The sequence below is a fragment of the Anolis carolinensis genome, chromosome 3 (assembly GCF_035594765.1).
Source record: "Anolis carolinensis isolate JA03-04 chromosome 3, rAnoCar3.1.pri, whole genome shotgun sequence".
NCBI lineage: Eukaryota > Metazoa > Chordata > Lepidosauria > Squamata > Dactyloidae > Anolis > Anolis carolinensis.
The window spans coordinates 210,568,781-210,587,551 of record NC_085843.1 but is presented as its reverse complement, the minus strand read 5'-3'; the positions used below and the strand labels follow the sequence as shown (position 1 = coordinate 210,587,551).

The 18,771-nt window shown below is 37.3% G+C and overlaps 1 protein-coding gene across 1 annotated transcript; it reads left to right on the top strand.

Annotated features, from left to right (window-relative positions):
• The first annotated feature begins 4,826 nt into the window (after positions 1-4,826).
• On the top strand, positions 4,827-14,951 carry LOC100554826 (lysosomal acid lipase/cholesteryl ester hydrolase). Its single transcript, XM_016995711.2, has 7 exons — positions 4,827-5,019; positions 5,471-5,580; positions 6,029-6,165; positions 9,111-9,257; positions 10,307-10,378; positions 13,718-13,786; positions 14,596-14,951. The coding sequence occupies exons 1-7, from the start codon at positions 4,910-4,912 to the stop codon at positions 14,827-14,829; spliced, it is 879 nt and encodes a 292-aa protein (XP_016851200.2). The 5' UTR covers positions 4,827-4,909; the 3' UTR covers positions 14,830-14,951.
• The last annotated feature ends 3,820 nt before the right edge of the window (positions 14,952-18,771 follow it).

Sequence of the window (18,771 nt, the reverse complement as noted above, 5' to 3'; positions counted from 1 at the left end):
TGAATTATGCTGTCCTCATGAAATATCTGCTTACTTTAGTAAAGCAAATAATTTTTCAATTATTTTCCTAGATTATCACTTGGACAGCCATTACAAGTAAACCAAATATGAGGTTAGCAGTGATTCTCATGAGTCTGCTTTATGGCTGTATGTTAATTGATGGACAACTTCTCGGGGCAAAGATTGACATAGAAGCCACTCTAAATGCTGTAAGTAACATTAAAAAAGATATTTCTCTAAGGCAATGTTGACATAATGAGAAAGTTCTGTTAGAGAATGCATTATCCAGTTATTGAGAGGAATTAAAATTACAGTTGCTTAAGACAGGTCTCATGAAATCGTTTGCTGGCATTAATTGCATCTTGCTACTTATGTTTTCCTGTAGTGTTGCAGGTTGTTTGAAAGAAAAGTTACCAGTTATCATGACAGATAGCTCAGACTTGAGCTGGTGATTTGAGCAGCTAAGAGTGGTATGGGTAGGAGTACCAAGTCTAGATAGTCAGGGGGCCTACGATCATAGAATTATAAAGTTGGAAAAAGCCTTAAAGGTAAAGGTTTCCCCTGATGTTAAGTCCAGTCGTGTCCGACTCTCGGGGTTGGTGCTCATCTCCATTTCTAAGCCAAAGAGCCGGTGTTGTCCGTAGACACCTCCAAGGCCGTGTGACCGGTATGACTACATGGAACGCTGTTACCTTCCCACCAGAGCAGTACCTATTGATCTACTCACATTTGCATGTTTTCGAACTGCTAGGTTGGCAGAAGCTGGAGTTAACAGTGGGCGCTCACTCTGCTTCCCTGATTTGAACCTGGGACCTTTCGGTCTGCAAGGTCAGCAGCTCAGCACTTTAACACACTTCGCCACCGGAGGCTCCTTATGGGACATCAAATCCAATCCCCTACTCAAGCCAACCTTGCAGCTAAATATCCCAGCAGGGAGCTATCTAGCAACCTTTTAAAGACATCAACCACCCTGAGTCCCCTGAGGAGATAGGGCGGTATATAAATAAACTTTTATTATTATTATTTTATTATCAAAAGAAGGAGACACCCACCACAATTGGTTGTCAAACCATTCTTATGGTCAGAAAGTACTTTCTATTTTTCAATCAAAGGACGTTATCAGATGGGGTGAAATCCACGTCCTAGGATGCTTTGATCCCAGCTGTAGTAAAGAGGACCATGCTGGACATCACCCAACATTGTGTGACTTCCTATGGAGGATCCAAACCCAATTAGGGGTAAAAGCGTTGCTGGATGCTTTCACTCCAACACAGGAGGCTTCCCATGTTTTGGGCCTTGTCAGGAAGATGATGCTTTCTCCATGTGATAGAGAAGCATCGCCCAGAGGAAGCTGCATGTGGGGCAGATTTGCTCGACTGCTCTCTCTTTCCTCCTGGTTGCTAGGTGAAGCAGGATGATTCTCCTGGCCTTTATGATGAGGCCAATTGTCTACTCTCCTGTACCTTCAAACTCTTACACTGTGAGATAGCAGAACAAAAGCCATGAGGTGTTTAAAAAGAGCCATAAAGTCATTCCCATTTCTCTCTTCACCAAACTGAACATGCCTAGCCCCTTCAGCCTTTCCTTCTATATTTTGTTCTTCAGAGCATTTATCAGTTTTGATGATATTCTCTGAATCTATACCAACCTGTCGTAGGAAGCCTATACTCACTTCATGCTTTTTGGTTAATTAACACTAATATAATAAATAATTGTGGAATTTTCATTGTGCAACATTGGCACCATCCTCCTCCTTTCCTATCACAGTAAGATAATGCAGGCAGGGCCAGAAACAGGCATACAAAAGTACAGGTAGTCCCCAAGTTACGAACAAAATAGGTTCTGTAGGTTTGTTCTTAAGTTTCATTTGTGTGTAAGTCAGAACAGGTACATTTTTAAGTGTAACTCCAGCCAAATATATAAACATAGGGAAGGGTTAATACCACTGTGGTGTTAGTTTTTTCTGACTGTGCACTTGTTTAGAAGATTTCACATCAGTTTCTGTCCCTGTGATAAATGGATTTTGAAAAAAAAGATGGCTTGTTGTGGAAATAAGGATTGGTGACAAAGCTTCAATGCAAACATATTTTCCCTATGATAACTCTTTCAGGAGTGAATTTCCTTTCCTGGATGTAGATTTCTTTCACTTCCTGCTGTCCCAACCACATTATTAACTATTAGTAATTTGTAAGTCAGATGTTTGTAACTCAGGGACTGTCTGTATATGTTTTTAAAATACATCATATGGATTGGGGGGGGGGGTTAAATCTAGTTAATATGAGACAGACTTTCTACCTCAAACTCAGTTCTGTACTCCATTAGCAAAGACATTTTGGGTAAAGTGAAACATTTCTTCCAGATCACCAGAAATGGCCAGAAAAGGGTGGAAAGGATGCTGTTGAGAGAAAGTGGGTGGTGCAAACCAAAACGATTTCATTGGGGCCTAACCAAATGTTCCAGGCTGGACGTTCTTGTTAACTCAGTCAAGAACTGGGAAAAGTTACTTTTAAAAAACTTAAACCAACAAGTAGCCCCTGTTTTAGTAACAACCACTAATAATGATCAATTGCTATCCTAACTGGTGGATTCTGGAAACTGTAGCCTTTACAAATACTTTTTATGAGTTCATTGAAAACTTTTCAGAAGAATATGCTCTGCAGGATTTCTAGTACAGATGTTTAAAACAGGCTATTTTCCTTCTCTCTCATGCTTCCTTCTCTCTCTAGAAAGAACTCATTCAATACTGGCAGTACCCATTTGAGGAGTATGAGGTTAAGACTGATGACGACTATGTTAATACTGTATTCAGAATTCCACATGGCAGAGTCAAGGATATCAGCGAAAGTCTGAGTATGCACACTACTGTCTTATTAGCTGCATTTCTTTTATAACCTTATAGTATGTAAAAATAAGTGTATTTTTGAACAAAAATCTTCATTCATTGTTGTTGTGTTTGGAACCTCTGAATATTGATTTACTTGATTGCTGTTCAGAATTTCTCCCAATACTGGGGCTCAATCTGGCGAACTGTAGAGCTATGGAGAAAACAAAACATGAAAAGTAAAAAAATAAAATAAAAATCAAAGTCTTCTACCAGAAGGCACAAACCAATCTCTCTGTAATGCCAGCAATACAGCTTAATGTTGCAATGCTAGAAAATGTTGTCCATCCCCTCTATCTAGCCAGCCACCTCTCCAAAAAAGTCAACATCATCTGAGCTCTGTGAATGCAGCATTATTTTCAAATGAAGTAGAGAATGTTTGAAGATCAGTGAGCGGGGGATGGGTGGGTGAGTGAGTGAGTGGAGGGGTGGGCAAGCGAGCAGGTGAACAGGAGGCAGGCGAGTGGGGTTGAGTGGGAGGGCATCTGGGGGGTGGTGAGTGGAGGGGCAATCAGGGCAGGCAAACAACAAATGAGTGAACTAGCAGGCGAGTGAGTAAAGGTGGCAAGCAAATGATCAAAGGGGGCGGCCAAGTAGGTGCCAGCAATCATGATGTTTGGATATGATGTTTGGCTAGGAAACAGTCGAGGATATCAGCGGGCAGGCAACGGCACACATGCCAGGAGAAAGGGCACTGCATGCTCCTTCTGGCTCACATGCCATAGGTTTGCTGCCACTGATATAGAGAATGGGTATTAATATATGTGTAACAAAATCAAATTTCAAATCAAAATGTGCCTGAGCATGTCCTTTTCTGGTGTCCAGTCCAGTCCTCCTACTTTTCAGAAACTGGTACTAGGGCAATGCCTCGTTACTCTTCATGTCAAAGACATAAAGAGTGAGTGCAGAACAAAATCTGAGCTTTTGATCTACTTGAAACAATTTACCTCAAGCAGATCTGTGTCAATACCATTTATTTATTTATTTACAACATTTCTACCCCGCCCTTCTTACCCGAGGGGACTCAGGGTGGCTTACAACAACTGGCAAAATTCAATGCCAAACAGATCAATAAAAACAGCAACACATTTAAAACCATGAACAGTAATCCATAAAATACATTAGTCAAGCTTAAAACATATAGTTACTTAATACCATTCTTCCAAGGAACCATTGCACTAAGTTCCCTTGACATGCATAAAATGAGGCCAAATAAGCAGCTAGGCTCATGGGAGCAAATGAGAACAAAACTCATTTGTATGTATGTGTATGCTTGTATCTCTCTCTATAGGATATATATGTAGATAAAGAGGCTAATGTTCTTTGCTGTATTTCTGTAGCATAAATCTCTACATGGGGAAATACATATTGATCAGTTTATCCAGCCCTTGTATTAAATCACATTTCCCATATGTGACACAACAATGCATATGGAACTCTACATCTGCAAACTTAAACAAAATGTTGAGATTCTGTTTATTGTTATTGTTGTCGTTGTAATGTACCTTCAAATCATTTCTGATTTACTGTGACCTGAAGGAATTTTCAGAGTGTATTTCCATGGCTGAACAGGAAAGAAAACCTGGTCTCCAGAGACATAGTCCAATGCTCAAGACACAACCCCTAATGCCACTTCTCCAGGGGAACCTATGCACGATAAAGGGGTTAAAGCAAAAAATAATAATAATTTTTTTTTGGATACGTAATGTGTTTTGAGTAAAAAGTCATTTTTGTGCAGAAACACAGTTTGTACAAAAGTGATTGTTTTGGTGAAATATTCAGCATGAAAATTTCACAAAAGTGTCCAAAATGTGAAAACGTGCTGTGGAAAAAATGTAGTAATCTCATTTAGAGACAAATTTTAACATTTTTGTTTCTCTCATGTACAAATGAAAGAAGTGAGTATTACATCATTAATTGTGCATTTGTTCTCTTTCAGATCCAAAGCCAGTGGTGTTTCTTCAACATGGTTTACTTGTAGATGCTGCCAACTGGTACCAAAATCTTCCTCATAACAGCCTGGCTTTCATGTTAGCAGATGCTGGATATGATGTTTGGCTAGGAAACAGTCGAGGAACAACCTGGTCCAAAAAACATATCTCTCTTTCACCTATATTTGAAAAGTACTGGGAATTCAGGTAGACTGGTTTTATTTCATGCCTGCCCCCCAAGAAACATGCAATCTGATAACAGTGGTCTAGCATCTTCTGATTTCCATGCACTCTGCTAAGGCAGCCCCATATTGGTGAAATGGAATGCCATAGCCTACTCTTTCAAACCACTGTGTCTAATGAATGGAGCAGAATACACAGGTGTGCCCGATATACCTGGGATCACTTTCCCACTTAGACCTAGGATTCCCGAGAACCTAGAAAACATTTACATCATTCTCAGAAATAGTAGAACAACATCCCATGGTTCATTCTGTATGTAGTTTTCAAAGGAATCCTTACAAGAAATTCTTACAGGACTGGTATTGGCAAGTATGCACAAGCTGCATGTACATCAGAACACATAACTCTTTGGGTTTACTAAATGTTTTCATTTGCTATTGCACAAGGATTCTTAATGACTTTTTTTTCTTGGCAGTTATGATCACATGGCTAAATATGACCTTCCAGCATTTATAAATTTTGTCCTTCAGAAAACTGGACAGCAACAAGTGTATTATATTGGTCATTCACAAGGAACAACAATGGGTAAATTTAGAAGTTTTCTGCTTGCAAAATAGTTGCTTCCTGTCCCCTTGCTAGGGATTAAATGCCACTGAACTAAAGAAAATTTACACCGGAGTAAACATACATAGAATTGGACTATAATTGTGTTGGAATAACATTGAGTTTATTTCAGAGGCTGTGGGTGAGTTTATATGGACACAATATACTGGGGCCGAGCTGATGCTTTGAACTCAGGATCGGCCCTGGGTGGTCCTTAGGCAGTTGTGGAGTAGAAAAGGATTTCTGACTGTCTGGAGGCACTGAAATGGGCTTCATACCACATTTCAGGTTCAGAATTTCCTAAAAAGAAGGACAGAAGGAAGAGAAAAGAAAAGAGGAAGGGAAAAAGAAATGGAAAGGAAAAGAAAAGAAAGGACATCATCAGCCTTTTTGAAATTAAGAACTGTTTTGTCTTTCTTTTCCCTCTTAGCTTTTATAGCTTTTTCTACAAATGCCCAGCTTGCTTCAAAAATCAAGCTCTTTGTTGCCTTGGCACCTGTGGCCACAGTTAAGCATGCAAGAACTCCTCTAGCAAAACTTTCCAAACTTCCTGATTTACAAATCAAGGTATGGCTGTATCTATTGTTCCTTTGGTTGAAGGGTGTTCACTATAAGCAGATGATGGATTCTGGACCTGTTTGCTGTTGCAGCAAAGGGATTTGGAATTGTTTTATACTATGGTGAGCAAAATGGGATCTGTTGGCCACATGTTTTGATATCAAAAAAATTGATGTTCCTTTAAATCCAGTGCTAAGTTGTTTAATGTAATGTAGTCAGTGGAATAATCAGTACTGCAGTCAATATTTTTAGTTCAAAATCAGTTTTCAATGTCTCAAAAGAGTCACATTAAAGTTAATTTAAGGTCTTTAAGTAATTTTGTTTATATACATTTTTAGTTATTATTTATTTATTTACTTTATTTATACCTGTCCTCACCCTGAAGGGGACTCAGAGCGGCTTACAAGTAGGCAATAAATCAATGCTGCATATAGAGAACATACAAAAAAAAATAAACATATGCATTAAAAACATAATTTAAACATCTAAATATATCAGTGTAAGAATTCATAAATATGAGGAGGAGAATTTTATTTGCTTATATGATAAATTGTAAGTTTTCATAAATTGAATAATATTTAAGGAACAGTAAATAATATTTCATTATGGTCAGCAATTTTAATCTAATTTTATATATTTTAAATAAAACTTATCTAAAACTTATCTAAGACAACAACAACAACAATGCAGCCCTTGCATGCCTGCCTAACCTAAAAACCATCTCCCTGTTGTCAACATTTGGGCCCCTTCCCATCACAGATATAGAACTATAATCCCATCATAACCCCCTTGGCTAATGACTATGGCATATGGAATCAGAGTTTGCAGTTTGGTGAAGAGCTCTCTGGCTAATAATTCTGAAGAGTATTTTGTAAACCTCAAGCTTTACATTCCATAAGATGGAGCTATAGTGATTAAATTGGAATCATAGCACTATAATTGGGTAGTATGAAACACAGCCCTTGCTACTGGTATAGCTAGTGGGCTATGTAAAACCATATAATTTTTAGCACTGAAATAGGCTTGCGAAGAAAATGTGAATTACTGGATAACTGTGAACTGCTTACTTGGGCAGCCTGTCAGTTTAACTTTAATCTTTTAATATGGTTTGATTGTCAGACAGATAAAATGTATGGCAAGCTCACAGCACTTCTACCTGGACCATATAATTCAATTTGTAGCCTACTTGAGGTTGTGGTAGCCACATAAATCATATCAGCAGTGTGAGCTGATGTATGCATCTACCTTACATGAAACCAATGGCTCTCAACCTGTCGGTCCCCAGATGTTTTGGCCTTCAACTCCCAGAAATCCTAACAGTTGGTAAACTGACTGGGATTTCTGGGAGTTGTAGGCCAACACACCTGGGGACCCATAGGTTGAGAACCACTGCATTAAACAGAGGCCCAGGAAAGTCAAAGTTCTGTCAAAAATGGCCTAAATCAGATGCCAGTTTATCCCAGATCAGGGTGAAATTGGCTCCGCAAGATGCTGAGCACATTGTAAATACTGCTCTTGCTGAAGCACAGTAAAACATCCCAAATGCGGGTTATTTAAAAATATCCCAAGGGTATGGCTGGGTGACAGGAGGCATGTCAAAGAAGAGAATTGGAAGTTATGATCTGGCCAACATATAGAGACACCCTAACAAAAGAAAAAGGAAGCTATGAGTTGAAAAAACAAGATGAAATTAAACAAAAATTTGAGAATCTATATCATAGTTATATTCAGATGAAAGAATATTTTGACAAGGACAAGAAAGTGAGTTTCGCAGATAAAGATTCCTTTTGGGATAAGATAATGCAAATAGAAAATAAACCCATAACCAAAATGTATAAAAGACTGTTAGAATGGTCAATGGAAGCTGAAGAAATCAAGGACTGTATGGTCAAATGGGCTGCAAATGTGGGATCCCCTATAAAACTAGCAGAATGGGAAAAGATTTGGAATTGAAAAATTAAATATATCTACGCATTGGAACCTAAGGAAAATTGGTACAAAATGTTTTATATATGGTATATTACCCCACAAAAATTGTCAAGTTATAAAAACATGTCTAATAAATGTTGGAAGTATGGGGAACAAGTGGGCATGTTCTTCCACTCATGGTGGACGTGTGAGAAAGCAAAGTCTTTTTGGAGAGAAATTTGTGAATTCAATTTTTTTTAAAAAAATAAAGATTAAACTGGAACAAAGGCTATTCCTCTTGGGGATGCTAAACATAGAAAAACAGAGAAATAAAGAAACATTATTTAATTATATGGTCACTGCAGCAAGCATAGTTTATGCTAAATTATGGAGAGATAAAGAAGTACCAGATATGGACCAATGGATCTTGTAAATAATGTAAATTATAATTATGGACAGGCTAACCTTCCTATTAACAATGAATCAGGGAAAAGTAAAGACTCAAATTGACCGGCAATTGTTTAAAGACTGTTTAAAAAACAAAAAGTTGAAAATATTAATCTGAATAAGAAAGAGGGAAGATAGAAGAAACACAGCTGTTCCTGAAGTTAGAGGGATAAAGAAGAGGGACGCTTGAAGAAACAACACCAGACAACACTAGGACGATTGAAAACACATACCCTCCACCATGAAGTAGATGGAAGTCAATATGTATACATATATAATTTTTATTTATTTATATATATATATATATATATATATATATATTCATTTTTTTATTTTTCTTCTTGGTGGGGTTTATCTATATTATTCTTGATTTAATATTTATGTTAAAATCTCTTCAATAAAAAAGAAATGCTCTCAGTGTTACTTTCTCAGTCCTCTAGAAATCCAAATTCTGTTTCCTTGCAACAGTATTCAAACTGGAGACCATTGCTGTACATTATACATAGCATGTGTTTTGCAGGTGTTTATACTTTTAAAACTTTGAATATATTCTGGTCCATGAACTTGGTATCATAAACTATATATCTTCAATTTTGCAGCTCATGTTTGGACAGAAAGATTTTTTGCCAAAAACGTATTTTGGTTCTATAGCAGCTGCTGCAATGTGTAGCCAACAAAATGTTGCACCTATCTGTCGCAATCTCCTGTTCGTTGTGGCTGGATTTAATGAACACAACTTAAATCTGGTGTGTATATGCTTTCTGTATGATATTCAGAGCTTTTCTTCTATATGCTGTTCCTGAACTGCTTAAATAGTACCAGTGAAATCCTTCAAAATATCTTTGTTTTCATGGTAATGTCAGATTCCTGCATGGCCAAATAGATGCATCCGAGGCTCCTTCTACACTGTCCTATATCCCAGGATCTGATCACAGATTATCTGCTTTGAACTGGATTATTTGATTATCCACTGTCAGATAATTTGGGGGTAAGCAGATAATCTGGGATATAGGACCAGTGTAGAAGGGGTCTGAGAAGCCAAAGACCAGGAGTCCATGCCCACTACATAACTATAACATTACAGTTTTACTTTATCTGCTATGGCCACATACTTTAAGGGAGAATTCTGGCTGAGAATTGTAAATACTTCTTATAGGGATGTTGATTTCTTTATTTTTTTCCATGACAATTTTTATTATTTTTTTCTATAGTTTTTTCATCTCTACAATTTCCTCTTTAGTTGTCCAGCAGGTCCAGACACTGCACAGAAATGTATGAAAAAAATGAAATGTTTGAGTGTTGACAAGGATGATGAGGCTTTCTGTACTTTAGACTAATTACAGGCGAATTCTGTACTTTAGACTAATTAGAGTGCATAATCAGATGTATTCTAGGTTTAGCTACAATTCCAACCTGATTGGCCAAATAGCAAGACATGTCCCGCCTATGTTCCACCATCTGTGTGTTGTCTCCCGTCCCACTAGTCATATCAACTTAACTTTCCAATCTAGTACTTTTCTTTAAAAAGCAATGGTTGACTGGGATTGGAGAGAAACAGCTCCCACAGATGGAAATTTAAATATATTGATCTTGGCAAAATCTGGTCACATATCTACCAGTATTTTGTGAGACTGAGTAAGCCTATGACGTTTACACAAAAATAAATTATTGGCCCTACATCCAGAAATGTCTGGATAGGTTAGTTTCTTAAGTTATTCTAATTGAGGCAAATTGAAACAGAAGGCTGAATTTGTGATAATTTCGAAGCAACAATATGACTAATGTTATCTTTCAGAGCCGAATAGATGTTTATGCAGCACATGCCCCAGCTGGAACATCCGTACAGAATATAATCCATTGGAAACAGGTAGGTTATGCAGAAACATTAAGATTTGTAATATAGTTTTTGAGATAGTTTTGGTGTTTCTTTATTGCTTTTACATGTTCAAAACTACATAACATAAATAAGGAAAAATAAGATCTATTTCAAAGAAGCCTTTGTGACATGAAAATCTGGCTTCTTTATGAGGAGGAACAAAAATACAACTTCATTTTTAAAAATAGAGATAAATATAGGTCTCAGATACCTAGTAACTGATGTAAAATATTAAATAAATGTCTGAGTTATAACCATGAGAATCAGCAGTTAAAATCTTTCAAGACCAATGAACCCACTAAGACAGCCTTAGGTGCGGTAGTCTATTTAACTATACCTCATCCCACTTGTCTGCATAATGGGTTTAACAGGACTCAGTTAAGTTATTGGATAGTTACAAAATAATAATTATAATCATAATCATATAAATTTCATGTGTTACTTGCCTCTTTTCATTACTGAAGGTGGGATATGACATGGAAAGGTTGCTGTACATAAAGTTATTCATAAAAGCACAGTACAAACAGAAGCCACTGGGAACATTACTTAGCCTTTGAGTTTATGTTAACCTAATGGAGTTTTTATTGTAGAGCGATATTACATTATTTTCAACAATGTATAAGCATTTGGAATGGAATTGGGAGAATGGAGAAAGAGTGAATTCCTAGTCAAAGCTCACTAGGGTACATACAACTAGATAATTGTTTATCTAAATCCTAACTATAGCATTCTTTTCCCAGATTTTGATTTTCAAAGACACACATTCACAAAACACCCCTACCTATGAGATAGAAAAATAGTGTAAAATATCTTTGCCATATGTAGTTTAGGCTGCTATAGCAGCCTGGCCAATCTATCATAATTATTTCTGATTTATTAGTTACTATAATTGTTATGATTACTTCTTCAAACACCTGCCACTAGTAATTCTGTCATTCAAAATGAGATCCACATTGATTCTGCTTCTATATGTTTCTGCTACAAGCACAGAAGATAACGGGGAAGCCTTTCCCCACTTGTTGCCTTTGAGATAACACTACGATAAAAGGCCAATCTTTATGAGAAATCAGTAGAGTTGTGGTCCAAAATAATTGGAGAGCAACAGCTTGAAGTCCTCAGTACAAATTCAGAACATATATGGGAATCAGAGACAGCTATTCCACTGTTTAAGGAAACTTAATCAGACAGTTCAGCTTCTGTTTATGGAAAAAGAATGGGCACTGTCTGGTTCTCTGTAGCATTAAGAAGCAAAAATGACTTGGGGCATCTGTGTAAATACAGTGTTTTAAAAAGATTTTCACTATGTTATGAATAAACCAGAATAAACTTATGGTTTGTAGGAAAATGCATAACACAGCAACAACATATACATACAAAAATATTGTCACCTGTTGCCCATCCCTACACATAATACCTGAAGAATATTGACAAGGTGGGATGTGTCCAGAGGAAAGAAACCAAGATAGTAAAAGGCCTAAGAGGAAATGCTTAGAAATCTGGGTATGTGTTTCTTTAGAAAAGATAAGGCTAAGAGGTGATATCCACTAGAGGTATACGAAACGGCTGAAATCAGATTAGTAATTTATTTCAAAGATTTGGATGCCCCCCACTTGGATTAGTAAAGATTTATTCCATTCGCGCCAATGGGGAAAATTCTGTCATTTTTATGGCTATCAGGATGAATCTTGTAGCAACATTTATGACTTTAAGCTACCAAGTTTCAAAATGTTTCGGTCACCCACTGATTTTTAGGATTTTAAATTTGAATCCCTTTGAATTTCTGCACAATGAGAAAACATAAGCAGGGCATCAATCCTACAAAGTTTCAGTCTACCCAGTTATTTTAAAGATTTTTTTTACAATTTAAGCACATGTGATTAATGTGACACCTTTAAGCTGCATGAGCACTGGAAACCAACATGGAAGCCAATAAACAATCTAATATCTTTATTAAAGCAATAAAAGAATCAAACAAAAATAAGCAGAGTATATAGTCCAGCAATAGTCCTTTTAGGAAAGGTCAAATATAGTCCAGTAATATAAAGTTAAATGTCCAGTATTAGAGATCAAGTTTTCCAATCCAATAACCGAAACACACTCAAACTTCCAAGCAGTTTGCGTGGGGAATAAAGCAAGGTCTTTCAAGAGAGTTTCAGGTTCAATGTCCAAGGCAGGGAAAAACAAGGCAAGGCAAGGAAGCAAGGCAAGGCAAAGTTGGTTGTGGTGGAACTGAAGTGCAGTCCAGTCTTGACAGGGAGACGAGCCACAACGCCCGGTCTACTCAAGAGTAGCGCGCAGTCAGGCCGCTGAGGAACGCAGGAACAAGAGTCGATGTTAACTTTCCAACTGACACGTTGACACCGCGATGGCTAGCCTGTGTCCAGAACTTTTATGGGACTTCAAAATCTTCCCCAAACCAGGTCCCTGAGTTCACATTTTCCCAAGGGAAATGGACTGAAGACAACAACTTTGCTGAAAACTCCCAAGGGAATCGGTTTAATTAGGATCCTCTCTCTCTGCTAATCTCGCGCTTCGTCTCCGAATCTCCTTCTCAGAGCGGTGTGTTTTGAGAAACGACTTTCTATCAAAAACAACTTTCCAGGGAACCAGGCTCTGTTTCAAGGGCTTTTGTAATTAGCTTTGGACCCAAACTGTCAACAGGGAACATCTGGAAGGGAACGGAATCTTGCTGAGTTGGAAAAAACCCCATATCCTCTTCAGTCTGATCTATAATGGCTGTGGGGTCATGACTCGAGGGTCTCTGAGACATCACAATTAACCTACACTGGGGCTTTAATGCAGTCAGCTTGGTTCTTCTGGTGTGAGTAGAATTCTGGGAAATGTAGTTTAGGGCAGGGCTTTTTTGAATACTCTGGTACAGACATCCTTGCCTTCCCAAACTACATTTCTCAGAATTCTGCTCACACCAGAAGAATGAGGCTTCAGTTTAAAGAGAACTGAGGGGAAAGTAAGGGTTGTAACGTTTGGGAAGGGAGTGGGAATTTGGAAAATATAAATTTGGGGTAAGACACACAGATGCTGAGAGGGCTGTTAGGCCTTTCTCTCTCCCTCCCTCCCTCCTTCCCTCCCTCCCTCCTTCCCTCCCTCCTTTTATGAATTTCGCTGAAAGTTTTGGAGGCTTGTGTTTTGATTTGTAAATGCTTTGGAGAGGTCCTTTCTGATTTGTAATTTGGAGGTTTATATTTCTGAATTGTCCAAATCTCCAAATTACAAAGTGGAACTCTGAAGTTTTGCACATGCCTAAAATCCACTATTTCTATTCCTAGTCAAAACTAAATATACACATTTGTAATCCCTTTATATTGACAGGCAGTCCATGGAGGTAAACTTCAAGCATTTGATTATGGATGGCTGAAAAACCGATTTCATTATAACCAGGTAAAATACTCTCCAGAAAATATTTTATGTTATCTCAATCTAATACAGCTGTGTGTGTGTGTGTGTGTGTGTGATCTTATAACCTACAATGTCTAGCATAACAATATTTGAGGTCACAACAGTCATATACAGTAGAGTCCCACTTATCCAACACTCGATTATCCAACGTTCTGGATTATCCAACGCATTTTTGTAGTCAATGTTTTCAATACATCATGATATTTTGGTGCTAAATTCATAAATACAGTAATTACTATATAGCATTACTGCGTATTGAACTACTTTTTCTGTCAAATTTGTTGTATAACATGATGTTTTGGTGCTTAATTTGTAAAATCATAACCTAATTTGATGTTTAATAGGCTTTTCCTTAACGGCTCCTTATTATCCAACATATTCGCTTATCCAACATTCTGCCGCCCCGTTTATGTTGGATAAGTGAGACTCTACTGTATATGTGTTTGTGTGTGTGTGTGTGTGTTTGTATGTAAGCAATAAGCAAGTCAGATATTGATCTGGCTGTAGGAGTCTCACTGATAAAAAGGTTACAGGAAGATTTTATATTTTAGAGATCAGAAAAGTATAGCAGAACATATCTTTTAAAATAATCACTACATATGTATTTCAAACACTGAAAAGTAATTCTCCATGTACCGATAGGAGGGGCATTAGTGATATTGTGTGCTCGGACCTGTCTGTGTCCTTCACAAAATTTTATGGTTTCAGATGTTTTTATTCGCTGCCTATGGCACTGAGTGCCATTTGACCTGAGAGTTTCATCTTTCTTTTTAACTTTTATTTTTTAAAAGATGGAACCTCCTGAATATGACATAACACAGATGACTGTGCCAACTGCAATTTGGAGTAGTGGAAACGACTGGCTTTCTGGACCTGCTGATGTTGATGTTCTAATTCCTAAAATCAAAAACCTCATTTTTCATGAGTCTATTCCTGAGTGGAATCATCTGGATCCTTTGTTTGGTCTTGATGCACCTGAAAAAGTGTATTATAAAATCCTTAATTTGTTACAGAAGGATCCTTAGGCACCTTTGTTGCCCTTTGAGCTAACTCAATTTTTCATGCTGGTGGTATTGCTTTTTTTAAAAAATAAAATTTTCTGAATGCTTGCAGAAAATGTGTATGAATTAAAACTTTTTAAATTCCATTTACACACCCAAAAGTCTGTTCTTTATCCATAGTATATCAATATCTTCCTGTGTCCAGGTGCTCTTGCTCTGTTTTTTTTTGTCAACCCCATCTCCTTTTTTAATTCTCTTTCTTCCTTTACTTCTGCTTAGTATCCTCTCTCTTCAGCTGACCAGTCAGCAGTATCACTACTTTCTGCCCATGTCTGTCTCTCTACTCTCTCTGAACGGTTTGATGTTTGGGATCCTTATAGAGGGAAATACTTAAACATTACATTTATTATGTCGGTGTGGGGTCAGGGTGCGTGCTGGGTGGGTTTCTTCAAACTCCATCAATCATCTTCTCCAGCACCTGATGAATTGGTTGCAATCGTCTGCCACACCAATTCCTCTGTTCAATGTCAGACTAAAACACATCCGTAGTCTGAAGTCCAAACATTTATTCAATATCTACAAACATATTTACAAAGCATAGCAAAAGCCATCGCTCTGAGCGGGCATTCTCTTAAGCCTCTTCGCTTCGGCAAGCACATGCTCAACACACACAGAGATAAGAGAGCACATTCCTCAGTCTGCAGGAAGTTCTGACCTCCAAAGCCGGAAATCATGCCTGATAGGTCATAGCAATCACAACAGGCTGTCAGTCAAAACTAGCCTGCTGTTAACTGTTTCATTGCTGAAACACGCACTCTTGCCTAACAGCAGAAAACACTTGATTTACATTTCATACACATACATAATCCAACATATTACCAGGTGGGTAATAACAATGCCAGGCAGGTATGCAGGAATGTGAGAGAAAAAGTCAGAAAATTATCTTGTTAGCATGCCTCAGCCTTTGGACTGTTTAGGACTCTTAGTTTTGTGTGTGTGTGTTTTTTTAAGAAATTCTTAGTAACTCACAGAGCTACGTTATCAGGGTGTGAGAGATGTTTGTCACCTAGCAACGACGATGGTACAACAAGCTTCATACAGATTTGACATTGTCATCTAATACAGCGGTGTGTATATGACTACAATCTTCCCATTTGATCTATCGTATATACTCGTATATAAGTCAAGGGTAAATTTTGGGGTCAAAATTATGCATGTTGAGATGGCCTGTCGAGGATCATACCATGGGGGGGGGGGGCAAACACTAATGCTGTTTCAAGGGCGTGGCCACCCTTGCAGTTTATTTACTTATTTGAGAAATGTATATCCCACCTTTCTCTGAGGACAGACCCAAGATGGTTACAACAGAATAAAAACATATAATGCAAAAGTTAAAAGAATCAATTGAAACATAAATATTTGAAACAGCAAACACAAACACAGTTGCCACCATTTCTCCACCCAGGTATTGCAAAAGGCTAGGAACCATGGCAGAGAGAGTTGAGAGAGTCAGTTCTTCTTTTATGTTATCCTAGGGTGGACTAAGCTCTTGCCTTCTGCCTTTCTATTCAGTGAATGTAATGGTTCCTTTTTTGATGAGAGTAAAAGTGCAGTATTCATGTTGATCCATGGATAAGTTGACTAGGTTTTATGGGGTGATTTCTTTACTTAAATCTCTGGACTTATACATGAGTATAAATGCCCTTGCTGCCGAACATCAAGAAGCAATTGCAGCAGATCAAATGGAGATGTCTTGTTTTGCCCTGTAGTTTGCTCTGGCCAATGGCTATCCTTAGTAAAACTGACCTTATAATGGTTCGGTGTAAACAACTTTTCCTTTGTGCACAAAATTATTTTAATATATTTCATTAAAAAATCCCTTCAGGCTGTGTGTATAAGGTGTACATGAAACATAAATGAATTTTCTGTTTAGATTTGATTTCCATCACCTAGATATCGTGTGTGTGTGTGTGTGTGTGTGTGTGTGTGTGTGTGTGTGTGTGTGTGTACAACTACAGGTATTTCAAAACCTGAAAAATTCCAAAATCCAAGGCACTTCTGATCCCAAGCATTTTTAATTATGGATATTCAACCTGTATTTAAATACCTTCTACTTCATGAAAGATCAAACCCTGTTATAGAAATAATAGCCCAGGAAATTAAAAGCAAAGAATATAAGAACTTTAAGGAAGGGAAATTGCAAAACAATGTTGCATTCATTATATTTATAGGAAATAAAGAACAATTCCAAGAGAAAATGCAGTTGTGAACACAAGCCACAAGATGGGGCAGCTGTATCATGGAGAAACATCAAAGTTAACTACAATTTCACTCTTGATGAATTCTAGTGGAAGAGGTGATAGGAAATAAACTGTATTGCATATCAGATGACATATTTGTCAAATTTACCAAAATTAAGGTAGGCAAAATTACCAGTGATTCCATCTATTTATTCCAGAAATTAAATGTTCCTAATTATTGGTTATCACTAATACAGTAATATTACATTACAATGATATTGCTTCTACTAATCCAACTAATTACATGGAGATTAGCAAAATGTGCAATTAGAGCTGGATCTATAATGCTTTATATCCCAGGATCTGATCCCAGTTTACAATCTGGCATCGGAAACTGGGATTTAGGGCCTAGGTGAAATCTGTGTGCAGATTAAACTACCTGTTTAATCTTCTGAAAGAATCAGAGCCGGATAAAAACAAAATGGGAAGAGATCAATCCAATGTGCTGTTTCCAGAAAGATCCTCAAAAAAAAAATCCTGGATGAATTCAGAAGCATTTCAAAATAAAGTAACATTGGCTCAATGGGACTGGGATGATGGAAAGAGAAAGGAACAAACCATATGAAATAACCTCAGAAAGAAAATAAAAGTAGAATACTTGTTGTCGAAGGCTTTCATGGCCGGAATCACAGGGTTGTTGTGTGTTTTCCAGGCTGTATGGCCTTGTTCCAGAAGTATTTTCTCCTGATATTTAGCCCACATCTATGGCAGGCATCCTCCATGGTTGTGAGATATATACCTGCCATAGATGTGGGTGAAATGTCAGGAGACAATCCTTCTGGAACATGGCCATACAGCCTGGAAAACACACAACAACCAAAAGTAGAAAACTTTGATTCTTTCTCTCTCTTTGACACTTCCCCCATAGTGTCTACAGTTCCACTCTCAACCATCTATCTTGGCCACGTACCTAACATTTAGTCTGATATTTTGTGCATATGATTAAATGAACCATATTTATATATTTATTTATGTACAGAATTTATACCCCACCCTTCTCAACCTGAAGAGGACGCAGAGCAGCCTTACAATAGGCAATAATTCAATGCCATATAAAACAAACATATAATAAAATAGATATATGCATTAAAACTGAAAATTAAACATAAAAAACATTAAAAACAATTATTAAAAACCACAAAATCCAAAATCATGATCCAAAAGCCATTCCAGTCATTATTGAACATATTCCAACATCACTTATTGCACTGCGTTACTTCAAGGGCATTACTATAATAAACATGTCAGCAAATATCAGAATGAATTGTAAGAAATATTAAGTGAAGGAAAAAGCTGATGTCCAATAATGAGGTGACACCTCCAAATTCTTCTGTTAGGAGACTCGTCTCACCTACTTCTCATCATTATTCTCCCTATTTCTGGATTTGAGATTGAGACATCTTTTTATGTTTTATTACATCAAATGTAAAATCTACAATATAGGATACTTTTACTGGCCAACCAAAAACATATCATTCTATTTTAGAATTTTTTCTGTTGAAAGTTAAGATGGTATTTACAGATTTCAGTGCAGGCACGTGCCACACTTGCTTGGTCATGTAAGGACCAGGGATAAATGGTGATAAAAGGCCAGTACTAAAATATATATCCACTTGTAAATTAAGTATAAGTTGAAGGCATATTTAGGGGTCAAAATTATGATATG